Source organism: Marmota flaviventris, chromosome 7, assembly GCF_047511675.1.
Source record: "Marmota flaviventris isolate mMarFla1 chromosome 7, mMarFla1.hap1, whole genome shotgun sequence".
In the NCBI taxonomy this organism is placed as follows: Eukaryota; Metazoa; Chordata; class Mammalia; order Rodentia; family Sciuridae; genus Marmota; species Marmota flaviventris.
The window spans coordinates 41883927-41911871 of record NC_092504.1 but is presented as its reverse complement, the minus strand read 5'-3'; the positions used below and the strand labels follow the sequence as shown (position 1 = coordinate 41911871).

General features: G+C 42.0%; 1 protein-coding gene across 5 annotated transcripts in view; it reads right to left on the bottom strand.

Moving 5' to 3' along the window:
- Window positions 1–27945, bottom strand: part of Kit (KIT proto-oncogene, receptor tyrosine kinase) — a 78462-nt gene that overhangs the window by 32421 nt on the left and 18096 nt on the right. For 2 of the 5 annotated variants that reach the window (XM_071614286.1, XM_071614287.1), the window contains exons 2-5: window positions 12128–12397; window positions 8974–9255; window positions 7760–7896; window positions 2670–2841 (exon numbers count right to left, since the gene is read on the bottom strand). In XM_071614286.1, the coding sequence (XP_071470387.1) occupies window positions 2670–2841; window positions 7760–7896; window positions 8974–9255; window positions 12128–12397 (861 nt within the window). Of the gene's footprint in view, window positions 1–2669; window positions 2842–7759; window positions 7897–8973; window positions 9256–12127; window positions 12398–14140; window positions 14219–27945 lie in introns of those variants that run through there. The other 3 variants (XM_027936703.2, XM_027936695.2, XM_071614288.1) reach the window with 2 other exon arrangements.

Genomic DNA, 27945 nt, shown 5'->3' with positions numbered 1-27945 from the left:
CTTTGTGAGAATATAAATAAAATTGTATGTATTATTAGAATTTTTATGTACAAAAATATTATCAGTTTAACAAAATCTTATAAGTAGTTCTATCAAGTTAATAGGATGATAGAGATCTAATTTTATTCTTCTATTTATTTAATTATACAATTTAAAATTACTCATTAATTTTGGTGCTATCTGGGTAAATATATTGAGATCCACGAGGTTGGCATCGTCATTTTTACTGCTCTTTAATTTCCTACAATTTCAGAATAAAAAAAAAAAAAACACACAGTCAAAATCTTCTTTGTCCATTTTACCAATTTAAAAAGGATCTTTCAGGTGAGAATGAAAAATTATCCAAATAAAAACTGGAGAATGATGGAAACCCTGACCCCATTTCATTATTGAATCATAAATGATACCTTGCCATTCTGTAAGCCAATTAAGGTTAATTTTAAGGGACTAAAATATTCATCATATGCATGCTACATTAAAATTTCAGGTTCTCAAGGTCATACATTCAAAAACCGTACACAATGCAAAATATTCAGATATTTCAGACAATATTTGCACTGAAATTATTTCTTTCACAATGACCGTACAGAAAATACTTAGTCTTCTTGAGCTTTCTATAGTCCAGTTTGCTCAATACAGTGAAACAGCTTCAAATCCACAAAATGTAAAAATTATTAAAACTTTACCTTAGTTGCTGTAACAAAAAGAATCAAAGAACTCTATCTGAATTGTTATAACATCAAGTATAATCGTTTTCAAGTACTTATGCATTAAGAAGTTGGTGATACTTGAATATTTTTAATCAAGTATAAATTCTACATCTGATACTTCCATGAAACCTACTTCTGCTTCTCCTTGCCAGTGTGGGAGTTAGTGGCTGTGTTTCTTAGAAGAGAAAATGTAGGTGGAACTGAAGTAGGGTGCATTAGAAAGTTAAGTAGTACAGCCCTCAACTGAAAATCAGGTCAGATTCAAGTTTCTCTAGCCACAAAATGAAAATAAAAAACCATCACTAGGTGGGATTATGGGTATGTTGATATGCTTCATAATAGTAACTTTTTTATTATCTATATCTATTTTATATGTATCTATATCATATCTACATTATATGTATCCCTGTAACATCATGTATAATTTAACTCTATACAATTTGGGAAAATCAGGATGGTCCCAAAGCCACCTTCTCTCTACCATTCCATGATGGATCCGAATCCTATTCCCAATTGCTAAAAATTTACTTTTCTCTGTCTTTTCCTGTTCCCCTTCCATCCTGACCCCCTCCCGAAACAATACAAAACCAGAGTCAGATTTCATAGCCACAAGTCTTTCCAGTCACACATTTATAATTCTTGGAAATTGATGAATGGATTTTTAAAATCCGATTACATACAACAATATGCTCAAAACATCCTTACTAATTGCTTTCTCGAGCTGAAGCTGATATATCAACATGCTCCCTAATCAACTTAGCAAATTAGTGCTTATGGAGTTTAATATTTTAAAAGCACAGCTTTCTATTCAAATTAATAAATGGTTCACAATCACATTTAGGGACAAACTGGTATACTTTCTGTGTGCTAACTCTATAATTGCAAGACGTAACTTCTCTGTATTCATTCTGGTGAGATACTGTCCATTAGAACATGGGCGGAAACCCCAAAATTTTGGTGAGATCACCATGGGGTGAATCAGAAATTAGTCACTGCATCATAAATTACTGAAGAAATTTTGGGAGGGGGAGAGATATGTAAACAAATATTACATCATTTCAATATTGCTAATGATGATGAATTCCACCACCCCACAAGTATTTAATTAAAGCCAAGCACTAAGAATATGATTACATTAAGATAATTATTATTGTTCTCAGTAAATCAACTCTGGTGAGGGGGGAGGGGTGTGCGCTAGGATAGAACTCAAGGCCTTCAGGATGCTGGGCAAGTGCTCTACCACTGAGTTACGCCCCCAAAACATCAAGCAACTTCAAGTAACTTACTACGCTTTGCTCTCTGTAAAGAGATGTTTGGAAAACAAGCTGAGTGGGATTTCTAGAGCAGGGAAGATAAAGCTGAACCAACTGTGCATACCAGATAAGATGGGGTCAGGGCAGATGACCCTCTTCTAGGTGATTCTCTAGAACCAGTGCCCCACACCCCAGTGGGCCTCCTTCCTGAAGGCTTATGCCATCCATCATCTTCAAGGTTGCTGACAGGGGGAAGTGACGGGGCGCACCAGACAGGAGGTGCCCAACTCTGGATGCACCACAAATGATCACAATGATGGGCAGAGAAACGCTACTGAAAGACTAGAGAAATGTCCTTCCCAATAAAAATAAAACCTACAACCGTTTCCAAACTCAAGTCATTCAGCAAAGACAGAATTTTAGAAAAAGCTCAACGTGTACTTTGCCGGTGAAGGGAGAGTGGGTGGTACACGGAATGACAGGTTTAAACTTCAGAGACAGACTTTTCTTCTGTGAAACTGGTGGAATTCATTTGTGTTGTAGTTGTAAGACGCTACAGGGAGATTATTCATTCATTCATTCATTCAGTGATAATAAAATTCTAAGAATCTGTTCTTAGAATTCCATTTACATAAAAAGGAAACTATCTAGTAATTTCTTCTTTCACTATTGCCAGTAATTTATACATTCCCATAGAGATATTTACCTACAACTTTCAAGGTTGTTGTGACATTTGCGGATCCAAAAGTATTATTGGCATAACACATGAACACTCCAGAATCATTAACTCTTGCTGAGCTGATAGTCAACGTTTCCTGACGTTCATAATTGAAGTCACCCTGATGCCAGCTATTACGTTTTACCTGTGCTTTAGTCTGCTGGTTTCAGAAGGGGGGAAAAAAAATCAAAGATTACCATATAATTTATATTCAGGATCTTCCTAAATTAAAAATAGCAGCAATTAACTTCTCCATATTAGCATTCATTATACACTACTTAAGTAGGAATAATAAAGCATCATGACAAGACTGTCATTGGAACTCTTCACATCTTACAGGGTTATATTGAAAGATAGTCATTATTAATGATTGGAAAGAAACATGAAAATTCATTTCAAATTCCCTGCAGTATTATATTTTAAAAGTTACCATATAAGAAATATTACAGAATACTGATATTTTATAATGAGTCAGCACACTTATGTCATGTTAACATTTCCTGTGCTATATTCCAATGATTGAAAGAAAACACATTCACATTAGTAATGTTCTAGTTTATTAACATTTATTATCTGCCAAAAAAAATAGGATCAAAATGTGGACAACTAACTTGAAAACTCATCCCACAGTTTTGTTATTTTTTAGTTTTAGGTGGACACAATCTTTATTTTTATGTGGTGCTGAGAATCAAACCCAGTGCCTCATGCATGCTAGGCGAGCACGCTATCGCTTGAGCCACATCCCCAGTCCCCATCCCACAGTTCTTGTACAAGAAAGAGTTCTGAGAAACACAAGACACGAACACCACACTGGAGCATTTAAGCAGAAACTGAAGAGAAAGGGCTGTGAATCTACCCTCGTGGTCTTATCATCTCACTCTTATTTGTCTACAGACAAGGAGAGATTGCATGCATTTAAAATAGCATGAAAAAACCATAGTATAAACTAGAGCAACTCCTTGAAAAGATTAAAAAGAGTCAACGATTGCCAGGCGCGTAGTGAGCACCTGTAATCCCAGCAGCTCAGAGGCTGAGTCAGGAAAATCGAGAGTTCAAAGCCAGCTTCAGCACCTTAGTGAGGCCCTAAGCAACTCAGACACACCCTGTATCTAGATAAAATATTAAAAAGGGATGGGGGTGTTGCTCGTAGTTAAGCACACTTGGGTTCAATCCCTGGTACAAAAAAAAAAAAAAATGTGTCCACTACTAATCTTCCAAATTTTCTGTAAAGTGCACACACATTCCTATCACAATGAAAATACAAACAACCGGGGCTGGAGTTGTGGCTCAGTGGTAAAGCACTTGCCTGGCATGTGTGAGGCCCTGGGTTCAATCCTCAGCACCACATATAAACAAATAAATAAATAAAATGAAAGATACATTTACAACTAAAAAATATATTTAAAAAAAGAAAGAAAGAAAAGAAACAAGAGTTGATATTGACATGGAATGAAATCAAGGGTGATTCCTTGGCCGACTGTGGCAACCCTAATAGAACACTGGACAGTGCTCTAAGTCAGAACAATCTTCCAGAAAACAGCCTGGCAGTCCTCCTTGGAAAACTCTAGCAAATTTATTTCAAGGAAATAACAACAGATGCCAAAAGCTCCAAGATGCTGACTGCAAGTTAAAACTCAATAGAACCTAAATGACCTATCAGGTATGGATAACAATAAAAATTATGACTATGTAAAAAATGAGGATCTACTAGAATGCACAAAGAGGTCTTTAATTGAAACTTTGTGGGCTGGGGTTGTGGCTCAGCGGTAGAGTACTTTGCCTAGCATGCACGAGGCGCTGGGTTCAATCCTCAGCACCACATAAATGTAAAATAAAAATACTGTGTCCACCTTAAAAAAAAATAAAACTTAAAAAAAAAAACTTTGGAAAATGTGAAAAGAATTATAACAAAGAAAATGTGACATTTATTAAGTCTGAGAAGGGGGTATGAGGTATTTGTTAGATTAACTTTGTATATTTATAAAAACAAATATTTTTTAAAAAATTTTTAAAGATACATGTTTATATTACTTGAAAAATCACAATTTGGATGTACTTTAAAACTGCAGCCATATGACAATACATATGCATGCAGGAAGAGACAAAAGTAATATAAGAAAATATGGGCTATATTACATTTTAAAGACTAGCCACTTGTAACCACTGCACACTTGTAATGTGGTAGTCAAAACTGAGTTATGCTCTGTGTGTGTGTGTGTGTGTGTGTAACACATATCCCAGATTTTGAAAACTGAGTATAATAAAAAATGCAAAATATCTTATTAATAACCCTTATGTTAATTATAGGATGAAACGATAACATTTTGGATACACTGGGTCAAATAAGAAAGACATTTTGATTAAAATGAATTTTAATTTTTTTCTTCTTTCTGTAATATACCTACTAGAAAATTTGGAATTATATGAGGCTCATAATACATTTTTATTACACAACACTGAAATCTACAAACATGGGGTTACGATTCTTTCTTTTTTTAAATTATATTTTTGAATTTTATTTTCAATGCTGAATATTAAACCCAGAGCCTTCCACATGCTAGGCAGGACCACACCTCCAGACCAATTTGGAAATTTGTTTTACATTAATATTTAGGACACATAAAAATTGACTGTTTCTAAGGTGAACAGAAAGGAGAGAAACATGCTTCGCTATTAACTAAGTGTGAGCTCCTGGGAAAGTCAAAGACATCACTAATCCTAGGCCTAGCAGTTGTTCCAAAAGGGTGTGAAGAAACAAATTTATCTTTAAAGGCCTTTCCAGTTTAGAATGCTATGTAGATCTGAAATCACCCCTTCTAAGAATTTATCCTAATCATTGGCAGAATTTTGGCCATTCCACTCAATCAGATCACAGCCAAGTGAAGCCAAGCTTACAAATGCCTTTCTCAAGCCATTGTTCTTCAGATTTCTCTTCTCCAAAAGCAGAGTAACACAGATAGTTCTAGACTGAACATACTAAGTTCTAGATTGAAAAAAAATCTTCCATCTATTTCTTTCAAGGGCTTCAGAGTCCACAGGAGGAAGCCAAGCAGCAACCCTGGATGGGTCACTGCCGGATGGGATAACTTGCAATATCCACATTCAACCCGGAGATCATAATTTAGGATACAGTCAAGCTCAGAATTGAAAGCAAGTAAAAATGCTAGAGTTTGGAAGGTTACCAAGCTGAACAAATGTTGAAGGAACTCCAAGACTCTCTTATGCTCAAACAAATAATCTCAGCAACTTTAAAAAGTCATTTTATCCTAAATTTCACTGAGATAAACTTAATTCTAAAAGGTCAGGATCAAATATTATAGATTTTTGGAATAATTTGATAGTGCTAACAGCATTCCAAATTAAGCCAGAGGATATCAATCAAAGATTCATGGGTGAACCTTGGCAGACAGCCAGGAGCCCCATCTGCAAGTCACACATTACATATTGTTTGCATGTGATTTGGTTTTCTTTAACCCTTGGAGGTACACCCTGGGATTTCCCCAAGGAGCTCCCAACACTGAAGGCTTATCTACCAACGCCAGTGGATTAATTGGGAATGGCATGCAGGACTCCTGGGAAAAATGGTTCTGAACAAAACCGCCTGGGGCAATTTAATTTCTCATCTCAAAAAGGCTAATTTTCAAGTTATAGAGGCTCAAATGCACATACACACAGTCTAAATTGTTCTCTCATCTGACATCAAGGATTATAGAAAGCCAATTAATATGGGATTGTGTTCCGTAAAGTTAGCCAAAAATCCATACATAAGCTATTGCTTTTATTATTACATTATGTGATATGAAAACTAAAACTTGTTTCTCTCTGAGCCACTGGCTTGAAAGAATAAGTCTCTAATACAATCCATTGTCCAGGTCAATGGCAGGCTTCATTGAGTAAGATATCTATCACAGGTCTACATGAATACCATCAGAAAGTCTGCACTATGCTAATTACCATGGTTATGTTTTTGGCAAAGAATTCTTTAAACAGGCATGAAATTGCCAATGTTGAAAATAAGGCATGAGGAGGAGGGGGAAGAGAGAGGAATAAAATGTAGTATTTCTTTTTAATCTAATGCAGACATGTGTAATGAAGAGAAACCACTGTGATAGCTAGTTAACTAGATGGCCAAGGTTACTCAAAAGAAAGAAAGAAAGAAACAGCTACTGAAAATCTGATCAGTGAGGATTTTAAAGTAAAATATTAGGGAAATTAAGACAGTTGAAAGCCTTATTAGTAATATGAATGTTTAGGGATGGGGGGCGGGGAAGGAAACAGCTTTAAATATCTTGGCTGGAGATGTGGCTCAGTGAGAAAGACCTTGCCTAGCATGCAGGAAGATCTGGGTTCAATCCCAGCACTACAAAAAAAAAGCAACAAATAAAACAAACAAACAAAAACCTGGCTAAAATTTGTAAGATACCTAACACAGTTTCTGACATTCAATATCTGTTAAATGAATGAGAACCTAACCATGTCCAAACGTTTTGGATTAAAGAGAACCATTTTATTAATAGCAACTAAAACAAATAGAAAACCATTAGCAACTTAATCTCAGGTAATCAGCCTCAAAGGAGGAAAGCAGATCCATACCAAAAGAAACCTGGCTCTCCCGTGATTAGGCCTTTTTGTAGGGAAAGAAAGAGCTTTCTGGTTCATATTTGAGACCATTTACTCTTTGTAAGTATGGAAGGGAAACATTAGCAACCCCTTCTACTTTAAGTAATCTGGCCTGCATAATACAATAGCTTTAAATCAAGGTATTTATGAAGCTGACCACTCCTTTTCTAAAAAAACTTTCCCTACTGAAGTCATTCAAAGAAACAGCATTAATAATATGATGCTGACGTTCTCGCTCAATAAATTTACAACATGACAGTTACTTGTTACTAATAATAAATGTATATGCAGAAGTACATAAAGGGCAGATAAGCATCTGAACACACTCCCCAACAATTCCAACCAGCGCATGCCAGTGGAGTCCCGCCCAGGACACTCTTAAAAAAACAACAACAAAAACTTAAAGACTCCCATGCAGAACAACATGTTGAGATGAATGAATGGAACAATTCACTCACCAGACTGTTGTCCTTCAACCACATTGAGCCCACGGATGTGGACACATCTTTAATTGTGCATGTCACTGAAAATTCTTCCCCTTCCCTAAGAAGATAGTTTGTTTTGGACACAGACACAACTGGAATAGCTTTGATGGCTGGAATAAAAAGAAATACGGCCCTCAAATCAGTCATTCTATTTTGGCATGAAATTTTAACTTCCCTTTTTTCCCTCCTCAAATGTGCATAGTGTCCTTTGTTATAATTATTAAAAGTATGGTACTCACCTACTTATATTATTTGCCTATTTGAGGACATCAACAATTATATCATATATCCTTCAAATAAATTAATTACTATTGAGTAGAATAGAATGCCTAATATGAGATTCTAGAAAATGCTTTTTCAAAACAGAAGCACTCCATCCCCCTACCCCCCATCCCCAACCGCCCCCTTGTACAGCAGTTTTGCTCTCTACCTCAGACAATCTTGATGATTTCAGGGGATGGGACTTACAAGGAATTTTATTCTTTTAACCAAACAGCATCTTTTCCACTCATTATACAAACAATACCTTGCTTGCTTCTGAAAACCACAGGTTTTAAATAATCAAACTTCCCTTCATTTCAAAGAGCGTACTTTCTCAAAAGCATTAATAAAAATGACTTAACAGCTGAATGCCAAATGGTGTTGAATTAGATAATCTCACATACAAAACCTAGATTATCTTCTGGCTTCTGAAATATTCTACATAATGCCACAATAATAACAAGGTCCAGAGTCAATTAATGCTTTCCTTCTCAGATCTGGAATAGTTTGGAAATGTATTAAAATTAATCGGCTAAAGAGAAAGTCAATTCACATGTCAATAGTAAATTAAAGGATGAATCATTGCAAGGTTAATCTTTTCAAACAGCATAATTAAAGTTTCCTACTGGGTTTCTCTTGGTGTGAACACTTGATGCAATTATGTAGCTTTGGGATGACCTAAGCCAGTAGGTTTAATGACCATCCCAATGTGGTCTATGTGCCAATCTATGGCAGACTCCCCATCTCAACTAGAAAATGTCAAAAATGAGTCGCTTAGGGCTGCCACAGTGAGAGCTGACATTAATTGGAAGCTAGGGGACCTAATGAAGGGCCCATGTCCTGATTACCTATGCTAAGGTACACAGTGAAAAGACAGAAGCCAACCTCAGGTGAACAGATTCTCAAGTGCCTCTCAAGTGCCATACCTGCCCTCACTTTCAGGATCAACCTATCTGACTGCACCAACTTGCCCTTCCAGATGGCAGCGCAGCGGAAACAGAGCCGATGGTAGGTGCGTTTCACGTTCCTGATTGTGATGCCAGCCTTGGGGTCAGGGACAAATGTCAGGTCCTTGGGGAGAGGTTTCCCTTCACATTCCATGAGGGAATAACTGGTCACTTCTGGGTCCGTCACAGGACATCGGACCAGCGTATCATTGTCTTCTTTCCCATACAGGGGAAGGCCGACGAGGAAAAGCTTATCAGGATCTATAAACATATCAAAAATTAGTAGTATGAATGGCTGGTCCCAGATACTGAAAACATTCTTAAAAGATTTAAAATGTTGCTTTTTTGTGACAGCAATTCTTAGTGACCCAAATGCCTCTTTCTGTGCAAAGCAGCAAAATTTATTTCAATAATCCTATAGACTTTTCATATGTCAGGCACCAAGGTTGGACCACTACACTCATCATTAGTCTTCAAAATGTCTGTGACCAGTACAACAGGCTGAGTACCCCTTATCCAAAATGCTTCAGTCCAGGAGCGTTTCAGATTTCAGAGATTTTTAGATTTTGAAATCTGAGCAAAGACTTTACCAGTTGAGCATCCCTAATACAAAATACAAAAATTTTTGAGTGTCCCTTTGAATCTCAGAAAGGTTCGTATTTCAGAGAATTTAGGATTTCAAATTTCCAGATAAGGTTGACTCAACCTGTATCATTATCTCCATTTGGATAAGAAAACTCAGGTCTCCCGATAGCAAGACTCCTCAAGTGATATACCCTGGAAACTACTGGGCAGAACTCAAAGCCAAGAGTGATAGATCCCAAAATCTGAGTTCTTAAAATCCTGAGAATATTCTATTACAACGGTTGTAAGAAAAGAACAAGGTAATAGCCTGAGGAGCAGCAGTCAATAGGTCAGTCACGTAATTCCAGCTAGGGGCAGGAAAAGGTTCTCCAGAACTGCCAGGCTTCAGAATGGTCAACCTCCTGAAGAGATTCTAGAGAACTCTGGGCAGGCTGTGCAGTCCAAATAACACATGGCCCTCAATATTCATATTTCTCAAAAGAAATGTGGAAGGTAAATAATTTCAAATGCACATGTAGAGCTTAGGAGTTGCAGGACTGTCACTGAGATACTTTATTGCCCAGGCCAGGACATTTGTGAGCAGAAGGGAACACTGTTAATCATTCTGCCAGAACACGGGGCAGAGTCAGGGAAGGAAGGATTCCAACCGACAGGGACCTCATATAAGCAAAGACTATCCTGTGTACTCTGTGGACACAATCCCAGGCCACCCTGTACTCTATGATGAAAATGCAGATAAATGGGTGGGTCAACAGATTACATTAAAAATTGGTTTTTCAAGATGTCCTTTACATCTGGACACCAGGTGTCCCACAAAAATTAATCTGATATCACTGAAATAGAGTTCTATTTTATCATTTAATTTTGAAAAGAAAATTATTCAAAGAATGTCATGGTCACACTATGATCTGAAGAAACTGCAGCTGGTTATTTTTCTCCCTACTGTTTCTCAGTCATCAGCCTCTAGCTCCTCCAACCATGCCCCCCCTTTTCTTCACTGCTATGACATAGATTACTGGAGGACCCAATCACCTTCAATCTGTAATTAAAGGCAGTTCCAAGTTATGGAAGATGACTTTCCTGTAAAGAAAGTTGTGTGAGGTGGGTGAGAGATTTGACTAATTCAGCATTTCCTCGTATATCCAGTTGTCTACTTGTCCTATTAATAAGTAGGAGCGATGCTTCATTATCACCTGGAAATTACGAGCACCTTTTCAAATGTCACGTGGACTGGCTCAACAATTATGGAACCGTACCCTGAAGCTTAGCTCTGGCTTATCAGTGGACAGTTCTTCTCAGCTACCCACTCAGGAGAGGACAGCTGATAAACTAAGCTGAGACACAGTCAATTTCATAGCAATCTTCCAAGTCAGCTTTATTAACCCTTGATAGAGCCTGCTAGCATTTGAACAATTCTAACAATTCCCCAAGGAAGACAGAACTGGTAATCTTACTCAAATACTGCAGTGAGGAAATAGACTCTTCGGGTAGCTCAGACTGCCCATCATGATAAATGTAGCCACTGTTTATCCACAATATCATGGAGAAGGCCTTGTCCCTCAGGCCTGTTTTTAATGACAGTCTCAGTTTTGGTATGCCCAAGACCAGATGCAGGACTTCATTTCTCCTCCTGTAACTTGAATTTGTCTCAAACCGTCCATAAATCTGTGTTTGTATCAGCCAAAAGATACAGCCCTGCCAGCTAACCTACTCCTAACAAGATAGCAAAAGCACAAATAGACGCACCACTGAATTCTTCATAGGAAATGAGGTAGAGAAATCCAGCCATCACCTTTCTCTTCCTTTTGCTAAAACCTTGTAATTTTTTAAAGGAACAGCCTTACAAAGAATCTATGACAGACAAGGGATATTAGCCGTCCAAGTTGTTTTTCCGACATTTATTCTCTAAGAGGGGGCCAAATCTTTTGAAGTGCTGGTTTGTTTAGGCCCTTAGAGGCCTTTGGTTCCCCAAAGTGTTTTTGCTAAATGGGAGTATCTCGTATCTGAAGGCATTAAAATGTAGCTTTCCCAAAGGGCATAATTTATTCTCAGGGTTTACTTGGAGCACCGGGACAAATGGACTAAACAATCTCATTAAGAAGAGTATCACAGCCTTGCAGAACTCCAGCTGGGGTCACACTCAAAGCCACTATGGATCAAGAAATGGGAGAAACCAGCAAAAAGTAAAAAAGGAAAAGAAAAAAATTATCCTCTTGTTTTAGGTTTTCTAGACCCAGTCAGCATAATCTGACACATACCGAGGTGCGGTGGTTCAGACCTAATCTCACTCCCGACTCGGGAGGCTAAGACAGGAGATCTGCAAATTCCAGGCCACTCCAAGGACCCCCAAAATCAAAAATAAAAAAAAAAAAAGTTTGGGGGGTGCTAAGATTTTATAGCTCAATGGTAGATCACTCCTGGTTCAATCCCCAGTCCTAGGAAAAATAGATATATTTTTAAATTTGGGTTAGTCATTTATGCCATCAGAAATTAAGAACAGGATGTTAAGTTCCCTGAAATGGAGCGTCGCAGATGGTCAGGCATTTACCTTTAACAAACACATAAATGGAGCTGCTCAGGCCTCCTCGGTTGGTGCAGGTATATTTGCCGGTGTCTGCGGCCTCAGCTTTCTCCCTGACCCATTCATTATGCCTACTCTCACTCCTCTTATCCAGGGTCTCGAAGGTCCATTTGACAAAGTCTGGATCCGTGCATACCAGCCGGAGCTGGTCGCCAGCTCTGACTATTAACTCTGATTGTGCTGGATCGATAGATGGTGGAGACGGTTCCTCTGGACTCACAGATGGTTGGGAAGAGCCTGCCAAGAAAAATAAGAATCATGTTGAGTATGATCTTCCTTGGCGAAATAAAACATTTCTTCCTGTGCCGAGTTTCATCTTCTGTGCTCTCTACAATAAAAATAGGACAAAGCTGCTGGCTATTTATGGCTAGAAAGGGAGTTCTGTCTAGAGAGTTTCTAAAGTTCATCTAGAAAGTTATTTTCTGCAACCCTCAATTAATCCTAAGGGTCACATTTGGTGTTCCAAGCTTGCTAGATGTCACAGCCTTCTTGGGTTAAATACACCACTAGGTCAGGTTTCTATTCTGATTACAGGCCATCGTCATGGTGCCGACAGTTGGGTTAGAGACCACAAAAACAAAGTCTCACGCTACTGTAATGAAAAGCCACCAGTAGATCATGCTTTTGGCAGAATGTACATGACAATGACATCCTTAGTTCTTCAGGCCTTGTGAATTTAGTTATTTCTATATAATTTTCCTTACATGGCAACATTCATTAAAAGGAGAACTATTTAGAATCTCAAGGCAGAAAACGAGAATCCCATTTTTAAGGTCAGATCACGAGACAGTTGTGGCAGAAGCTGGGTTTCAACCTGATCAACCTAATAATGTCTAGACAGGTTTCCTCGAGAGGAAGCCAGCATATCTAGTTTAATAAAGACGCAACCCTTAGACTCCAAATACGAAACTTGAACCTGAGAACATTTACAGTAGACAATTCATTTATTCATGCAGGCATCTATGTATTCAAATGTCTGTTCATGAGGATCTGCAAAAGCATCGTGTTAGGGCTGGGGAAAGTACATGTCATTGAGACTCGTGGTCTCCACACACATTCCAGAGCTTAAAGAACAAACCGCTTATGTGCCAGAATAAGTAAAATATGGCTACAAGTTCAAGTTTTAAGATGAAGACAAAGGCTGGGTGCAGTGGTGCACACCTGGAATCCCAGCAGCTTGGGAGGCTGAGACAGGAGGATTGTGAGTTTGAAGCCAGCCCCAGGAACTAGGTAAGGCCCTAAGCTACTCAGAGAGACCCTGTCTCTAAATAAGACACCAAAAAAGGGGGGGGGGGGGAGTGGGGCAGGAGGGGCTGAGGATGTGGCTCAGTGGTTAAATGTCCCTGGGTTCAATCCCTGGTACCAAAAACCAAAAAGATGAAGACAAAGTAAGAGGCAGGCTGGGCCCTGACCTATCAGAACATATCAAGGGGAGGCAAGGAGGAGGAGGAGGAGCTGGCTGGCACTGAGGTTGGCACATGAGGCCTTTCAGACTATAACGAAACCAGCCTGGCTGCAAAACAGGGTTCCTGTGGAGAGGGTGAGACGCAAGGCCAAATATGAGACCAGATCAACCTGCACATCCAGCCCTGCAGACCCAGCCCCGCACACCTGGGAGTAAGTACTTGGAACATCAGTTTTTCACTGAAAAGTGGCATGCACAGCAAGACACCAGAGAAATGACCAGATCCAAGGAAGGAGTGAGAAGTGCTGGTGTGCAGTGACAGCAACGAGAAGCTGCTGACGGAGTCGAAAATAAGAGGAGGAGAAGCAACCAGAGGAAGAACATGCTGTTATAGCTTGTCATGGACGACGTAGGTGACAGGTGCAGAAGAAAAGGTCCCTGGGTGAGGTGGGCCAATACCAATACCTAGGGGCTTTCATTTCCTTCTGTAGGCAGCAAGTCCAGGACAGCAGGGATGGGGAGACAGGGACATGATCAGATGGGGACTGGGACGGGAGAGCAGGTGCCTCTCGCACCTGCCAACTGGTGCATGCAGGGGCTTCTCAGCAGAGAGTGGCTTCCGACCTGAAGTTCACCTGGAGTTCAGATGGTCACGGCACAGAGATGCCCTGTGAAGTTAAAAACCCCAGACAGTATCAAATCATCAAAGGGGGAAAAACAAAAAAAACCAGCGCCAGTCTTGCAGGGCTCTACCAGCCAAGAGAGTTGGAAAGAGTCACGAGAGATTTTTTCAAAAGGAAGGAAAGAGAGAGGCCCCAGAGAAGTGGCAAAGACAGTGACACATCAGAGAGCTTCAGAGCTGGGGGCTCTGAGGCAGATGCCACAGCAAGGTCACAGGAAATGGAAAAAAAACACCTTGATTTGGTTACAAAGAGACCATAAGAAATGCAAGAGTGCCACTGGAGCTGAGTGGGAATGTCTCTTGGCTCCAGGGCTGAAAAGCTGCAAGAGTAGACCAGGCTGTGGCCAAAGGAGCTAGAAGGTAAAGGAAACAGGAGACCTACTCACACGTGCAAAGAGCGGGGACAGGACACACCAAAGGTGCTCAACAGAAAGACTGGAGCGGTTTCCGTAGGTGTGTGTACAGATGACCAGTCTGACTCCTCTTTACTATCCAGACAAATACTTTACCCAGAGGCACAAACGTAGCCTCACTGTGTTAAGCAGAGGACACCCCCCGTCAAAAGGCTCCCAAGCCACCATGGTTTGGAGAGGGTGACAATAAGGTTGATTATAATCATCAGATGTTATTAAGAACAAACAACATGAGGTGCCACAGGGGAGACCACCTGAGTGTGCAGGGCCCCGCATCCGAACAGAGCAGCCAGGCTAAGGATACGGGGTGTCTGCAAGTACAGAGGAGTGAAGAAGGAAAAATGGGGGCAGCAATAAACGCAGATGCTATTACTTCAATTAATTATCCCTTTTTAAAAAGAAGGAGCTCTATGTCAATACGCTCGTGGTAGTAAATTTGATCCAAAAATTCCAAAAGGATGTACACTGCCATGTATTTCCATCCGTTCAAACTCTTCATGAGTCCATGTTACGGGCTCACAGAAACATGATTCATTTATTAGCCAAATAAAGATTGCTGGCCTCTCCAGACTTCCCAGGGCCAGGTGGGAGTCCTAGCTGTGGGACTTAAGGTAGGTCATCTGAACTCTCTGTGTCCAAGTTTCCATGCCTGGCACACACAGGAAAATGAAAATATCCTCATTTCACAGAGTTCTTAGGACAATCAATGAGGTGTGCAAACAGGGCTGGGAAGTTTTCAGTAAGTACCAACAACCATGTGGAACATTCTAACAGACTAAATAAAAGCATGTCTAGACATGCACCCTGGCAGTGCCACCTACTGCGTGCGCCGTCTGCGGGCGAGTTACTTAATTCTGCCTCAGTTTCCTCATCTGCAAAGTGGGGACAGCAATTATAAAGTTAAAGTATGAAGCACTGGGCTCTGTCTCAGGCACTCAGAAAACAACAAATGTCAGGCGCATTTATTCTAGAAAGAACCTCTTATCGCCCCTCCACATCGGTCCGGTCTTAGCCACTTCCTATTTACGTGCAGGGCTCCCGTGGTGGCCCAAGTGGGTTCCTGCCGCCTCCCCTCTGCAGCAGCACATCCTAGCCATCACTCCTCTGGAGGCTCCATCACACGTCCTGGGCCCTTTTCCAAACCCACTGTGGCAGCCCAGGCAAGCTATCTTCCACCTCACAGGGAGAACACCCCGTCCCCAAACACCTCCCTGCCACCCCGACTCCACCTCGACCCACCTCACAACCCTGAGGCCATCAGCCCCAACACCCCTTCTTAACCTCTGTGCTCGGCCTCAAGGCTCTAACGGGGCGAGCCTGGCCTCGGTTAACCTGGGAAGCACTTTCCCAGGATTCCTCTCCAGCTGCTTTCCTCAACCCACAGGCCTCCCCGGGCTGCCAGGTTAAGGATCCTGACATCCTGATGGCACTCTTCGTTCCTTCACCCATCTTTCTGTCCACCTCTTCCCCTAGGAGACACCTTCTCTACCAGCCAGCTTCCTGTCACGTGGAAAGCCCAGCTGAAGGCAAGACTCGTGACAGATGTCCTTCCCTGACCCCTCCTGGTCAGGATAACCTGCCCTCACTCAGCTCCACCACCTACTGGGCGTGTTCTGGTGCTCACCAGGGGGCGGCGTCCATGTCTTACCTCCTGAGCCCCATGCAAGGTCTTCGAGCCCATACAGCCCATAAGTGAGCATCCAAACTGTGCTCTGTCCCCTGGCACAGTCACAAAAAGCATCCCCTTCAATCCCTGATCATATAAAAGACCCAAGGGAGGACAGGTTCCTGAATACCCAGTCCCTTGCACAGAAGCCAGCAGTCCACTGCCCTGTCCCCCAAAGACGTCATATGTCAATTCTATGCTCCACCAAGAGAAGAGTGGCTTATTTCATTGATTAAATAGTTACGGGCAACTGCAAAACGGAGGCCTGCAAATGAGACCAGGACCTCGTTTTACTTCCAGTTTAACAAAATCATTTAAAAATTAATGACCAACAGCTGCATTCAGGATTTTATTTTTCAAAATAAATGTTTTTTTAGTTCAATTCTCAGATTCACACTATAAAATGAAAAGAGAGTTTTGTTAGTGTGGGACTGTGGGTAATGTTTATTCTCTTGTTTCCAAACTATCTGGAATGTTGTTATAATGGTCTCACAGTTAAAAAAAAAAAAAAAAAAAGAGAGAGAGTACGGATTAAAGGAACATCTTTCAAATAGGTACTACAACTAAGCTTTGAAACTGCTCTGAAATGACACATTTTGAAGTGTTTCTGGTACACAGCAAGTTGTCAACAAATGTTTGTTGAATTGTGTTTTATCTATATTGGGACTTTTTGCAGTAGTAAATGTACTTCCTTAATTATGTTTGGCTAAAGCCAATATCAAGAACTGTTTTCTGTTCCCTGAACATATGTTAATTAATGAACCAAAAAGAAAATGATAGATGTCAAAACTCAGCACTCTGGGGAACAACTCCTCTAATGAATACTAGGCTAGGAAATCCAGGTACTACTCAGTAAGTACTTATCCTGGATACCTTGCTAAGTACTGAGCCAAAAAGACAGTACTTGCTTACAAAAAGCATAAAGACAGTCCTACCACAAAGGAGGTACTAGTGAACAGTCAACGATATCAGATTTTACCAACAATACAAAGTAGAAGAAACGCCACCACATCTTCTGCTCAAAGCTTCATAAGGCACTTTGGCTGTTCACCCTGCTACTGGTATAAAATTTAACCATGTCTAAAAGAATTGAAAGCAGGGACTCAGACAGATACTTTTAAACCAATGTTCATAACAGTATTATTCACAATAGTCAAAAGGTGAAAACAACCCAACTGTTCATTACCACATGAATGAATAAATAAAATATGGCATACCTTGCAATATGGAATACTACTGAGCCATAAAAAGGAATGAAATGTGCTATGTATTATAACACAGAAGGACTGAAATCATTATACCAAGTTAACTAAGTCAGGCCCAAAAGAATATGATTCTGCATATGTGGGGTACCTAGAATAGGATAACTCACAAAGAAAGACTTGAGGCCACTAGAGGTTGGGGGGTGCCAAGTTAGTTTAATGAATGGCATTTCTGTCTGGGATGATGAAAGAAAAAGTTCTAGAAATAGTTAGTGGTAATGGTTGCATAACACTGTGAGTATAACTAATGTTACTGGACATTTAAAATGGCACATTTTATGTTATGTGTATTTTACCGCAATTAAAAAATCTTAAAATTCAACGATTCAAGGTCCAGTTATGGCCTAAAACTTCACGAGCCGCCTGGGCTCTTTGTTATGTGCTCACTCTGACCTCTAGTTGAGCCTGAGTCCCCCTAATGGTATTTCAAATCTCATCATTAAAAAAATTAATTAGTCATTACTTCTAATTGTTCCCTATGGTTGTGCTTGAGGGCAGGGACCATGTCTTCCCCCCTCACACCCCTTCCCTGGGGCATCAGCTCTTTTAACTCTAAGCTGAATGACCTAGTGGCTCTCGTTTTAAATCAGGCTGATCGGAGCCCAAGGCACCTAAAGCTAAGCTGATTACCCTTATCTCTGCTCTTCCACTCACACCATCTGAGTCACCTGGTTTTAATCCCAAACCTGTTTATGGAAATTGTGCTTGATGATGTATCATGTAGAAATCATATGTACAAAGTTCATATTATAAAAACTGATGAAAGATAAGTGTATGCGTACACATGACTAAGAATGACTCTAACAGCGGCTCCATTAAAAAAGATCTACTGTTGAGTTCGATGTGGGTGAAGCCTTCATAGAGAAGGGTTTCCAGTTCACAGAAACCTAGGAAGACTCTGCATCCAGACTGTCTCACGAGGACAACATTTAAGGAAACGAGAATAATAAATTGCAGATTTGGGGCTGGGAATGTAGTTCAGTGGTACAGCACTTGCCTAGCAGGCGTGAGGCATTGGGTTTGATCCTCAGCACCGCATAAAAATAAATAAGGTAAAGGTATTGTGTCCAGCTACAACTAAAAAAAAAAAAAGGAAGAGAAATTGCAGATTATGCATTTGGGGTATGGCGAAGGGTGAATATGGCAGCTGGGGACTCTCTTGGAACCTATCAATCAATCAAAACTCAAAAAATAAAAAGTTTGGTCCTCTTACCTAAAGATATACCAGTTGTCCAGCTTTCATTTTTTAAACAAAAACAAAATATTCAAGGCATACCTGAATTTTTTGCAATGTGTCAATTAACAGACTAACCGAGGGCCCATGGAGCGGAGTGAGCGGAGTGACTTGCTGATGGAGCACAGGTGCTCCCAGGTGTCCGGCAGAGGTGGGCCATGCTAACCATCACTTCCGAGTCTTTGCATCCTTCACAAATGTCTACAGCTGCAAGGTCTGGATTTATAGCTAGGGCTAAAAGTAAGGAAGTCATTTCAAAACCTTTCCTCCTTTGGACACAAATATAAGGAACCAGGCCAAACAATGGCTAGGAAGAAAACCCACGTAGAGGGTCCTGTTCTGGTTTTAGAGAAGTAGAGCAGGAACTATGTGACCAAGGTAGAGAAGTTGATGTTCAAACTACTCCTCAGTTCATGTACTGCTTAACCACAATTCGTAATAAAAATAAAAGCTAATGACGTGTGTGTCACACTGCTTCTGACACACTTTTATATCCCCATGGGAATACAGTGGGTGAAAACCAAGATGGAAGGATCCTAGTAACTTCCCACAACACCCTGGAGGCGTTACTTACAAGAGATGATACTGGAAACAGAATAACACTGGGAAGGGGGAACAGGAACTCAGTGAAGTCCACCCAAAATGCTCTTGCAGTAGATCATCCCTGCAAGCTGAAGGACAGCATGCATGGGGAGGGGGGGCCAGAACTGACCACATTCCACTGAGGAGAGGTCTGCTCCTTAGCCATTCAAGTTTTTCCTGCAACATACACCAGTTGCATAATTGGAACTCAATGCTGATAGGGAGTCCACAGCCCTGGGCAGGAGTCAGACAATGCAATGAAATAGAAATATGCAGAGGGGGTGAACACATCACAGGGCTCAAGGGAGGTGGCCATCCTGCTGCTAGAGGGACCGTGAAAGGCTCCACGGGGTGAGGCCCAGAGAGCTGAGACGGGGAGACTCTATATGGATGGGTGCATGTGTATTCGAGGAGAGGCAAAGGCAGAATTCTCCAAGTAAGAAGGCGTGCAGTGATTCAAGAAAAATCAGGGTCCTGAGGACCCCTAGCTCCAGCCCCTAATCGGTGAACTTCCAGAATCTAAAGTAAGGTCTGTCTGCGAAACATGATGCCTCAAGAGTGCCAGGAATACAGAACCTGCTCAGTAAACACACAGCAGAGGAATGACCACAGTCCAGGGAATGGGAAGGCGCGGACGGGAAGGAGGGCTGACTCACTGGGGACTTCATCCTGCTCACACCGCTTCTCCAATCCAGGCTGTTAGCTCATGAGCTCTCTTGAAGACCAATTTCACTTGGTGGCAAATCATTTTAAGTAATCTCCTCTATCGTTTTACAGTTCATACAAAGAAGGTAAAATCAAATGTACTTTCAGGTGGAGGAACATGCACTTTGAAACAAACAAAAAAAAATCCCAGTGGCTCAGGAGGTTGAGACAGGAAATTTGCGAGTTCAAAGCCAACCTCAGCGATGGAGAGGTGCTAAGCAACTCAGTGAGACCCTGTATCTAAATAGACAAGGCTGGGGACATGTGGCTTGGTGGTTGAGTGACCCTGAGTTCAATCCCCAGGACATCCCCCTGACCACCACCACCCCACCTCAGAAACCGAACTACCTTACAACTACGACCTCCTGGGACATCATCACAGAAGTTCAGGAATACCCCAAGTGCATCGCACTTGGATTCGCCATTCTGCCATTTCCAAAGGACTTTCTGGATAAGAGAGTGTTGGAGTCTATCTTTAATCCAGTAATACAGAGACTAATAGACTTATCTAGGAAGAACGCATCATTAGAATCTTTGTAGGTTTTTACATGAGATAATAAGGAACTGATATAATCTGTCTTTCAAGTGTTGAACTGAACTCTGAGACCTGAAAACATAATTCCTTTGTACAATGCAAAGTTCTATTTAACTTTGCAAAATTAAAGAAATTTTCTCTCTGCATGCCAGGTCATAGTACCCTATCAGGTACAGCATATTTAGTGATTGTACAAAATCCATTTCAATATTTGAGCCAGTTTAAGATTTCCAGTAATGGTGAGACACTCTTTTGTAAAATAATCAGCCATTTGAAAGTAGGTTTGAAATTCACAAAAGGCTTCTCTGCAGCATGGTTTTTAAGAAAGCAGCTCCTTAAGTATATTTCAAGGTTGGTCTAAAGATGATAAACCAATTCACAAGAGATCTCAAGAACGGAGAAATAAAACCAAATAAAGCAAAGTTGCAGGAGTCAGTAATTAATGGCAAACAAAACTGGATCAGGAACAAAGCCAACGCTTCTGAGACATCTTGGTTGATGAAGTGGTAACTGAGCCCTGCCTTTTAGCCTGGGAGGGGCTAGGAATACAAAGCCCAGTGGGGAGACAAGACCACTAGATAATTACCATACAATGAAGCACTTGTCAAAAACCAAGCCGAGTACAAACATTCAGATTTAGGTTGGTGCAGCTTCCAATTTTTCAACTTGAGGATGGTGCAGTAGAAACCCCGCTTCAGATTTTAAATTTTTATCTTTCCCCAGACTAGCCAGTCACTGCTTATTCTCTTGTGTGGACTCAGCCACAGGAGGTCTTCTGTACTATATTACCAAATAGGCTTTGTTAGATGACTTCAGCCACCTGTAAGTCCATGCAGTGTTCTGGGCACACTTAAGGTAGGCTAGGCTAAGCGAGGAGGTTTAGTAGGTTCCGTGCTTTAAATGCACTTGTGACTGCCAATATTTTCAACTTGGGATGGATTTATCAGGACACAGCCCCATCATAAGTCAAAAAAAGCATCTACACTAAGAACTAAGTTGGGAAACTACGTAGGTAGGCAGGGGAAGAAGGGCCGGAAAAGACGTCCTAGAACTCCAACTGGAGAGCCCTCCCTGGCCAGACTGAGGGTAGGAGAGAGGCTTATTAGACCAGGAGGGACACTAGAACAAATGTCACAGAAGAACTAGTGAAGTGGGTGCTGAGCAGTCACAAAACCACAGAGAGTTTCAGCAGCAAGGGAGGCAGGACCACCGCAGGGCCTCCTGGACCGTGGTACAGTGCTGAGCCTGCCCCGACAGTCCTGGGCACAGGACTGGGGACGTGGTCTGCTAGAAGATGAGAGCATAAACCAGTGATGGCAGGGACAGCAAGGTAGGAGGTCTTTACAGGAGGGGCTTGCGGGAGGACCGGGCAGTGAGGAGCAAGGAGGGGGAAGGCACTCCAGTTTGGGGCTTCCATGATGGGAGGTGGGGCCAAGGGATGAGACCAGGAAAAACAGATGTAGGGGCACTGGGATCCGCGGGTGGCAGCTAGAAGGTTCTGGAAATTTGGGGTAGGGAGAGGCTGGAGGCACAGATACACTCTGGAGTCTTACTGGCACACAGTGGGTAGTCCCCTGGGGTGTCCAGGCATCACCCAAAGAGGGAATGGAGAGTGCAAGGAACAGAGGTGGCACAGAAGGAAGTGGCAGAGCCCAAGGCGGCTGCAGTAGGGAGAAAATGACACTGATCCAGCTGATAAAGAAGAACCAGTACAGGCCACAGAAGATGGTGCAGAGGGCCTTTGAGATGGCCACTGGCACTTCAGAGGACATGGCAGCACGTGAGGAAGCAGGCAAGGACAGAGAACCAGCCCCCAAGTCTTCCCTGTGCAGGACTGGCCACTGATTACAAGCAGGGCGAGTCACTTCCCGGACACCTCTCATTCCCAGCCCTGGGGGCACACTGCAAATCACCGGCAGAGCCTAGATACAAATGCTGCGATGAGCCAACCAGCATCTCTAGGCTCCAGGCTCGGTCCCTCCCTGGACCTGGACCTGGGGCAGCAGGCTGCCGAAGCAGGAACTTCAGGGGCCAATGTCTGGGGAGGGGGAAGGAGAAGGGAGAATTCTTGGGAGCCAGTGACTATGAGGGACAGTGGCTGGTGGGGTGGAAAGACAGAAGACACTGGGTCCTCCGGCTGGGTTCAGAAAGAGTTGGGAAGATGAGGATCCAGAGAGGCAGGTGGCTGGGAGAACAAAGAAGAAAGAAGGAAGTCAGGCAGGGACAGAGACACCAGTGACTCAAGGAGAAGGGTCCTGAGCTGACCTGCCGGTCCTGGGCTGCAACCTGACCCCAGGGGCCGTGGGATGCATTGTTCATTTTGTGCCAAAAGGCACTGAAGGTACGGAAAAAACACTATTTTATGTGTCCCTTCCCTTCTGTTGGACCTAGTCTTTTGGAACTAGGGCTCCAGCCTGTGGTGTCGCATGTGGTCTCCCATTCCAAAGGTATTTGAGGAAGTGTGGTTCCCAGGCTTGTAAATGCTAGCCGGGATGCCCCGCTGCAAACAGAGGCAAGGTCAGGGTTTGCCACCCCCACCCCACCCCACCCCACCCTACCCTACCCTACCCCCTGACCCTCTCTTCTGTGTGGTTTGGGCCCTTCCTGCCTCTGCTAGTGAGAGCAGCTTCCTTCTCAGGGCCACATCAGTCCCTCTGTTTTCTGCCTTCACCATGTGAACAAAACCCAGAACTAATAAATCACCTGCTCATACCTTTCCTGTAGCATTTACCATTTCTGCTTTTCTGGTTGTTAATTTTATAGTCCCTGGGCAATCGAGTGACCTCATTCTCTACTATAAAGTATGTCTCCACTTGGATTCCTCAACAAGGCCGAGCTGGGAACACCCTCTCAGTGGAATCCCCAACTTATTCCTTCCACTGAGTCCCAACTCACAAGCGGCCAGGGCTGGAAGAAGATGCCCTTGGGCTGCTTCTGCTTTTCGAAAAACACAACCAAGATCAAAGAGATGTCAGATGTTCTGCTCTTCTAAGGAAACTCACTAGGAGGACCAGGCCACAGGGATTCAAGCTTCCACCAAGTGCCTTTTAAGTGATGGCATCTGTCAAAGCTTTTCTCAGGTTGAAGGACATGAGCAAAATGATTAAGTTTGATCTTCACTAAGATATATCAGTATATTTTAGATAAAATGCATAGCTGCCAATTTTTGTTTTCAAATACTTAGTGAAAGAGGCAAAGGGAAAAAAAATATTACTGGTGAGACAAATAAAAGTTCTGGATTCTAGATCTTAGGCAAGTCAGTTAGGTTTTCTAGGCCTCCATTTTCTCATGTGAAAAGTTAAAGAAGCAGTGTATAGACACCAAAAACTCTAAAACTGCAAGACCTGCAAACACGTAGGTCATAATAGGGTCAAGATAAAGAAATCCCTTAAAAAAGATCCAGAAGACAGGACAAGGAAAGTTTTGTGGCTAGAATAAATAGCAGTGATTCTTCTAGGAGATAAATAACTAATCACCTACTTGGTCAAATTACTGTTTGAACATAGAATAAGGGCCTCCATATGGAATTTGGTCCTTGGCTCTTACAATTTCTAAAGTCAATACTATCCGGGAAGATGCCCGCATCATTCCATACACAAAAAAGGGTTCCTCTTAGCTAATTATTTTGTAGAATTTCTTCTAGATATGCTCAGCTTACCAGCACTGAAGGCTTTCACAGGACTACCTCATATATTCCCTGCTCACTCATCCTAAGAAAAATACAACCCAGGGTTGAAGGAAGCAGACTTCCTTTCCTGATCTTAGATAAAAATACCTCAAGAGAGGAAATCTCCCTTGGCCATTACCAAGTCCGTCTTTGGGGAGTCAGATAAGGTCTGAATTGGATAAGCACAATGTGTGGGTATACATCCTTGAGCAGAAAGGAGGAACTTTCTCATTTCCAGTGGGTTTTTCCTGATGGTCCAGGACAGCTTTGGGGTAAATATGTAGATTTCCGTGTTTTGAGTTCTGGAAAGCACTTATTGAAATGTGCACTAGATAAGGCGCTGAGGGCTAGAATCCAATAAACACCAGAACAAGGTCCTCACCCTCGGTGAAGCTTGGGGTGGGGGTGGGACATTCCCTTCTTTCAACATTAACTTCCTTAACTTAAAGAACAAGTAAGAACAAAGGAAAAGGGAACAGTTCACAGAGAGCATGGCAAAGGTCAGCCACACTACCAACAGGGCGGCTTGACCTGGGAGCTGCTGCAAGGACAAAGGAGGGGCCTGGCCCCAAGCACATCCTCACCATCTCAGGCTCCTGGAGAATGGGTGCAGCCAACTCTCTTGCGAGATTCTATCCTGGCGGGGACCCCGCGGGGGCACTGCAGTTAGCGCGGTCCTGGGCCCAGGCAGAGGCAGGTGCAGGTGCAGGTGTTCCAATGCTGATGGACTAATCCACCAACCCTTCCCTCCTATGGGAAATCTAAATTGCAAAATGCCAATCCCCGCAGGCTGGGGAGGGGGAAACTTTAGAAAATAAAAAAGTGGTCACTCTAAACTTTTCTAATTCTATGGCATCAAATTCTAACGATATCAAATGAAACATTACTAACTGAGGAACTGGATACTATTTACACATATACACGTATATGGGTGTATACATATAAAAATGCATTTATACACACACCTATGGCAATGGGGCACTTAATCAATTTATTATGGCAAAATATACCTATCTTAACCATTTGCTAAATGTGCAGTTGAGTGGCAATAAGTGCAGTCACAGTGATGTGTAACCATCACTGTCATTCATTTCCACGATATTTCATCATCCCAACTAGTTGGGCACAGAAACACTATGCCCAACTCCTACTGTCCCTCTTACCCCTGGTTACCATTTGTCCCCATGAATTCAATTTCTCTTGGTAACTCATATAAATGGAATTATTTTGCTATTCGTTGTGTGTCTCACTTATTTAATTCAGTACAATGTCATCAAGGTTCATCCATGTTGTATCATGTGTCAGGACATTTTTTCCTGTTGAAGGCTGAATAATATTCTATTGCACATGTCTGCCATATTGCATTTCTCATCCATCCTGACAACTAGATCATTTATTTCCCTGAGGCATTATTTAAACCCCATCTTCAACTATGATCTACAATTTGGAACAGCCTCTCAGATTTTCTATCTCTGAAAAAAAACGCTGGGAATCACACTTCACTTAAATGATAATTATGTTAATTTTCATCGTAAATCAATACATTTTACTCATGAAACCCTCTAAAATTCCACTTTTAATGGGCCTATCAGACCTTCCCTAGATCCCATACTGAGTAAATATTTTTCCTTCTGCTTCCACTTTCAAAACTGTCACCTTACAGCCACAGGGATGGCTTATACCAAAGGAAGTAAAAACAAAAGTACCAATAATTCTTTCAGAAAGGCATTTTATCTGAGGCAGTGGCTGGAGAAAGGCACACTCGTGTTGATAACTGACTGCAGGCCACCTTGAATTTGTAGGGGGAAAACAGTTTACCTGTGGCTCTGGATAACAGAAGCAGCGAATCCCCTCTCTTCCTTCATTTCAGAATACATGGAAACATTCAGGGAGCCCCTTGACTTGCCTTGGTGTTATCTTGCCAAAGAAGAGGATCTGTTTTCTAGGTGCTAGAGAGAGATTTCCAGGAAGACACTGAGTGCATTTTAGGGTCTGAATTGAACTTAAAGAACTGAGGGGCCTACATAGGAGAAACTCTGAGGATCTTTCCTTGGTCCTAGTGGAAATCAGGGAAGCCGGCATTCGTGGGTGGGGTGGGGGTGGGAAGTACAATGTTCTCATAAAACACAAGGCTGAGAGTTTAACAAAGGGTCTTAAAAGGAGCACAAAAAGGAGGAGCCATGCTAGCAACTTATTCTCAAAGGGCCCAGGAAAAATAATATGTACATAAACAGACAAAGCAAATGTATCAAAATGTTAACAATCAGTGTGCCCCAGTTCTTTGTACTGCATTGGCAACTTTTAAGTTTGAAATTGTCTCCAAACAGAAACTTTGACAAAAGAAGTCAATCCAGCTTTGTAACTTAATTCAGCTAAGTCTAGAGGCTGGAAATGCTGCTGCTTCTCTGAGTTTGGATGAGTATTTGAAGCAAGAGGAATATAATGAAGCAGGTCTGGGCTTTGGAGCCAGACTGCTGGGATTCCAATCCAAGCAATGCGAGGCTTTGGGGGAAGTGAACTTGACCTCTCCAAGTCCATTGTGACATCTATAAATTGGGAGTAAACTAGTTCAGGATCATCTCTGAATAGTTCAGTTCATCATTTCTAAATCCTTTAAGCACTTTGCACTCCATAAACGTCCCCTGTTGTTACCAGTACCGATGGGATTACTGCACGTAACAGCAACAGAGGGCAGAGGGTAAATCCAAGTGAAGTACCAGAGAAAGCATCAGAGAAACAGCCTCTCTAGGATGCAGAAGGGGCAGGGAGGCAAGAGAGGAGGAAAGGAGGTGTGTGGAATGAACTGAAGTGATGGGGGAAATGACATCTGATAAATAAAATAATGCACATAGGAGCAAAGCACAAAATTCTATGGCTTTATGCTACTGACACTCCTGGCCAGCTCAGCAGATTTCTTACAAAATTGTGTTCATGACTTTTGTCCCCCCCCCCTTACTCAGTGCCCCTACATTTAATCAAGCAGGAGTTTATATAGGTATGAGAGTATGTTGAGCCCCCAATGTAAACACATGTGCATTCCAAAGAATTTGCAAAAATCAACAGACCACCAGTTCCCCTAACAAAAGCAAGATTCCCAAAGCAGGTGAGCATATCTACCCCTCCAGGTCTTGAGATGCCTATCGTAAACAAAATTTGTGTCTTTACTCTCTGAAAGTATGTTTTTTTAATAAATGACACAAATACATGGTATTGCCAATTCTTACATGAAATATTGACAAGGTTGAGTTTCTTCTTTAGAGAGATGCTGCCTATGGAGGCAACTTCCAAGCTTTCATCTTCTAGATAGGAATGGGAAGCCTAGCTTTAGCCAGGCCAAGGCAAACTGGCTAAAATAGGCAATAGGAGTATTAAAGCTATTTTGTGTGGGGGGTGGGGAGGGAGTTACTGGGGATTGAACCCAGGAGCACTCAACCACTGAGCCACATCCCCAGTCCTTTTTTATATTATATTTAGAAACAGGGTCTCACTGAGTTTCTTAGGACCTCACTAAGGTTGTTGAGGCTGGCTTTGAACTGGTGATCCTCCTCTCCTGCCTCAGCCTCCCAAGCTGCAGGGATCACAGGCAAGTGCCACCACGCCTGGCTATATCTCTATTCTTATCTTCACTGGATTT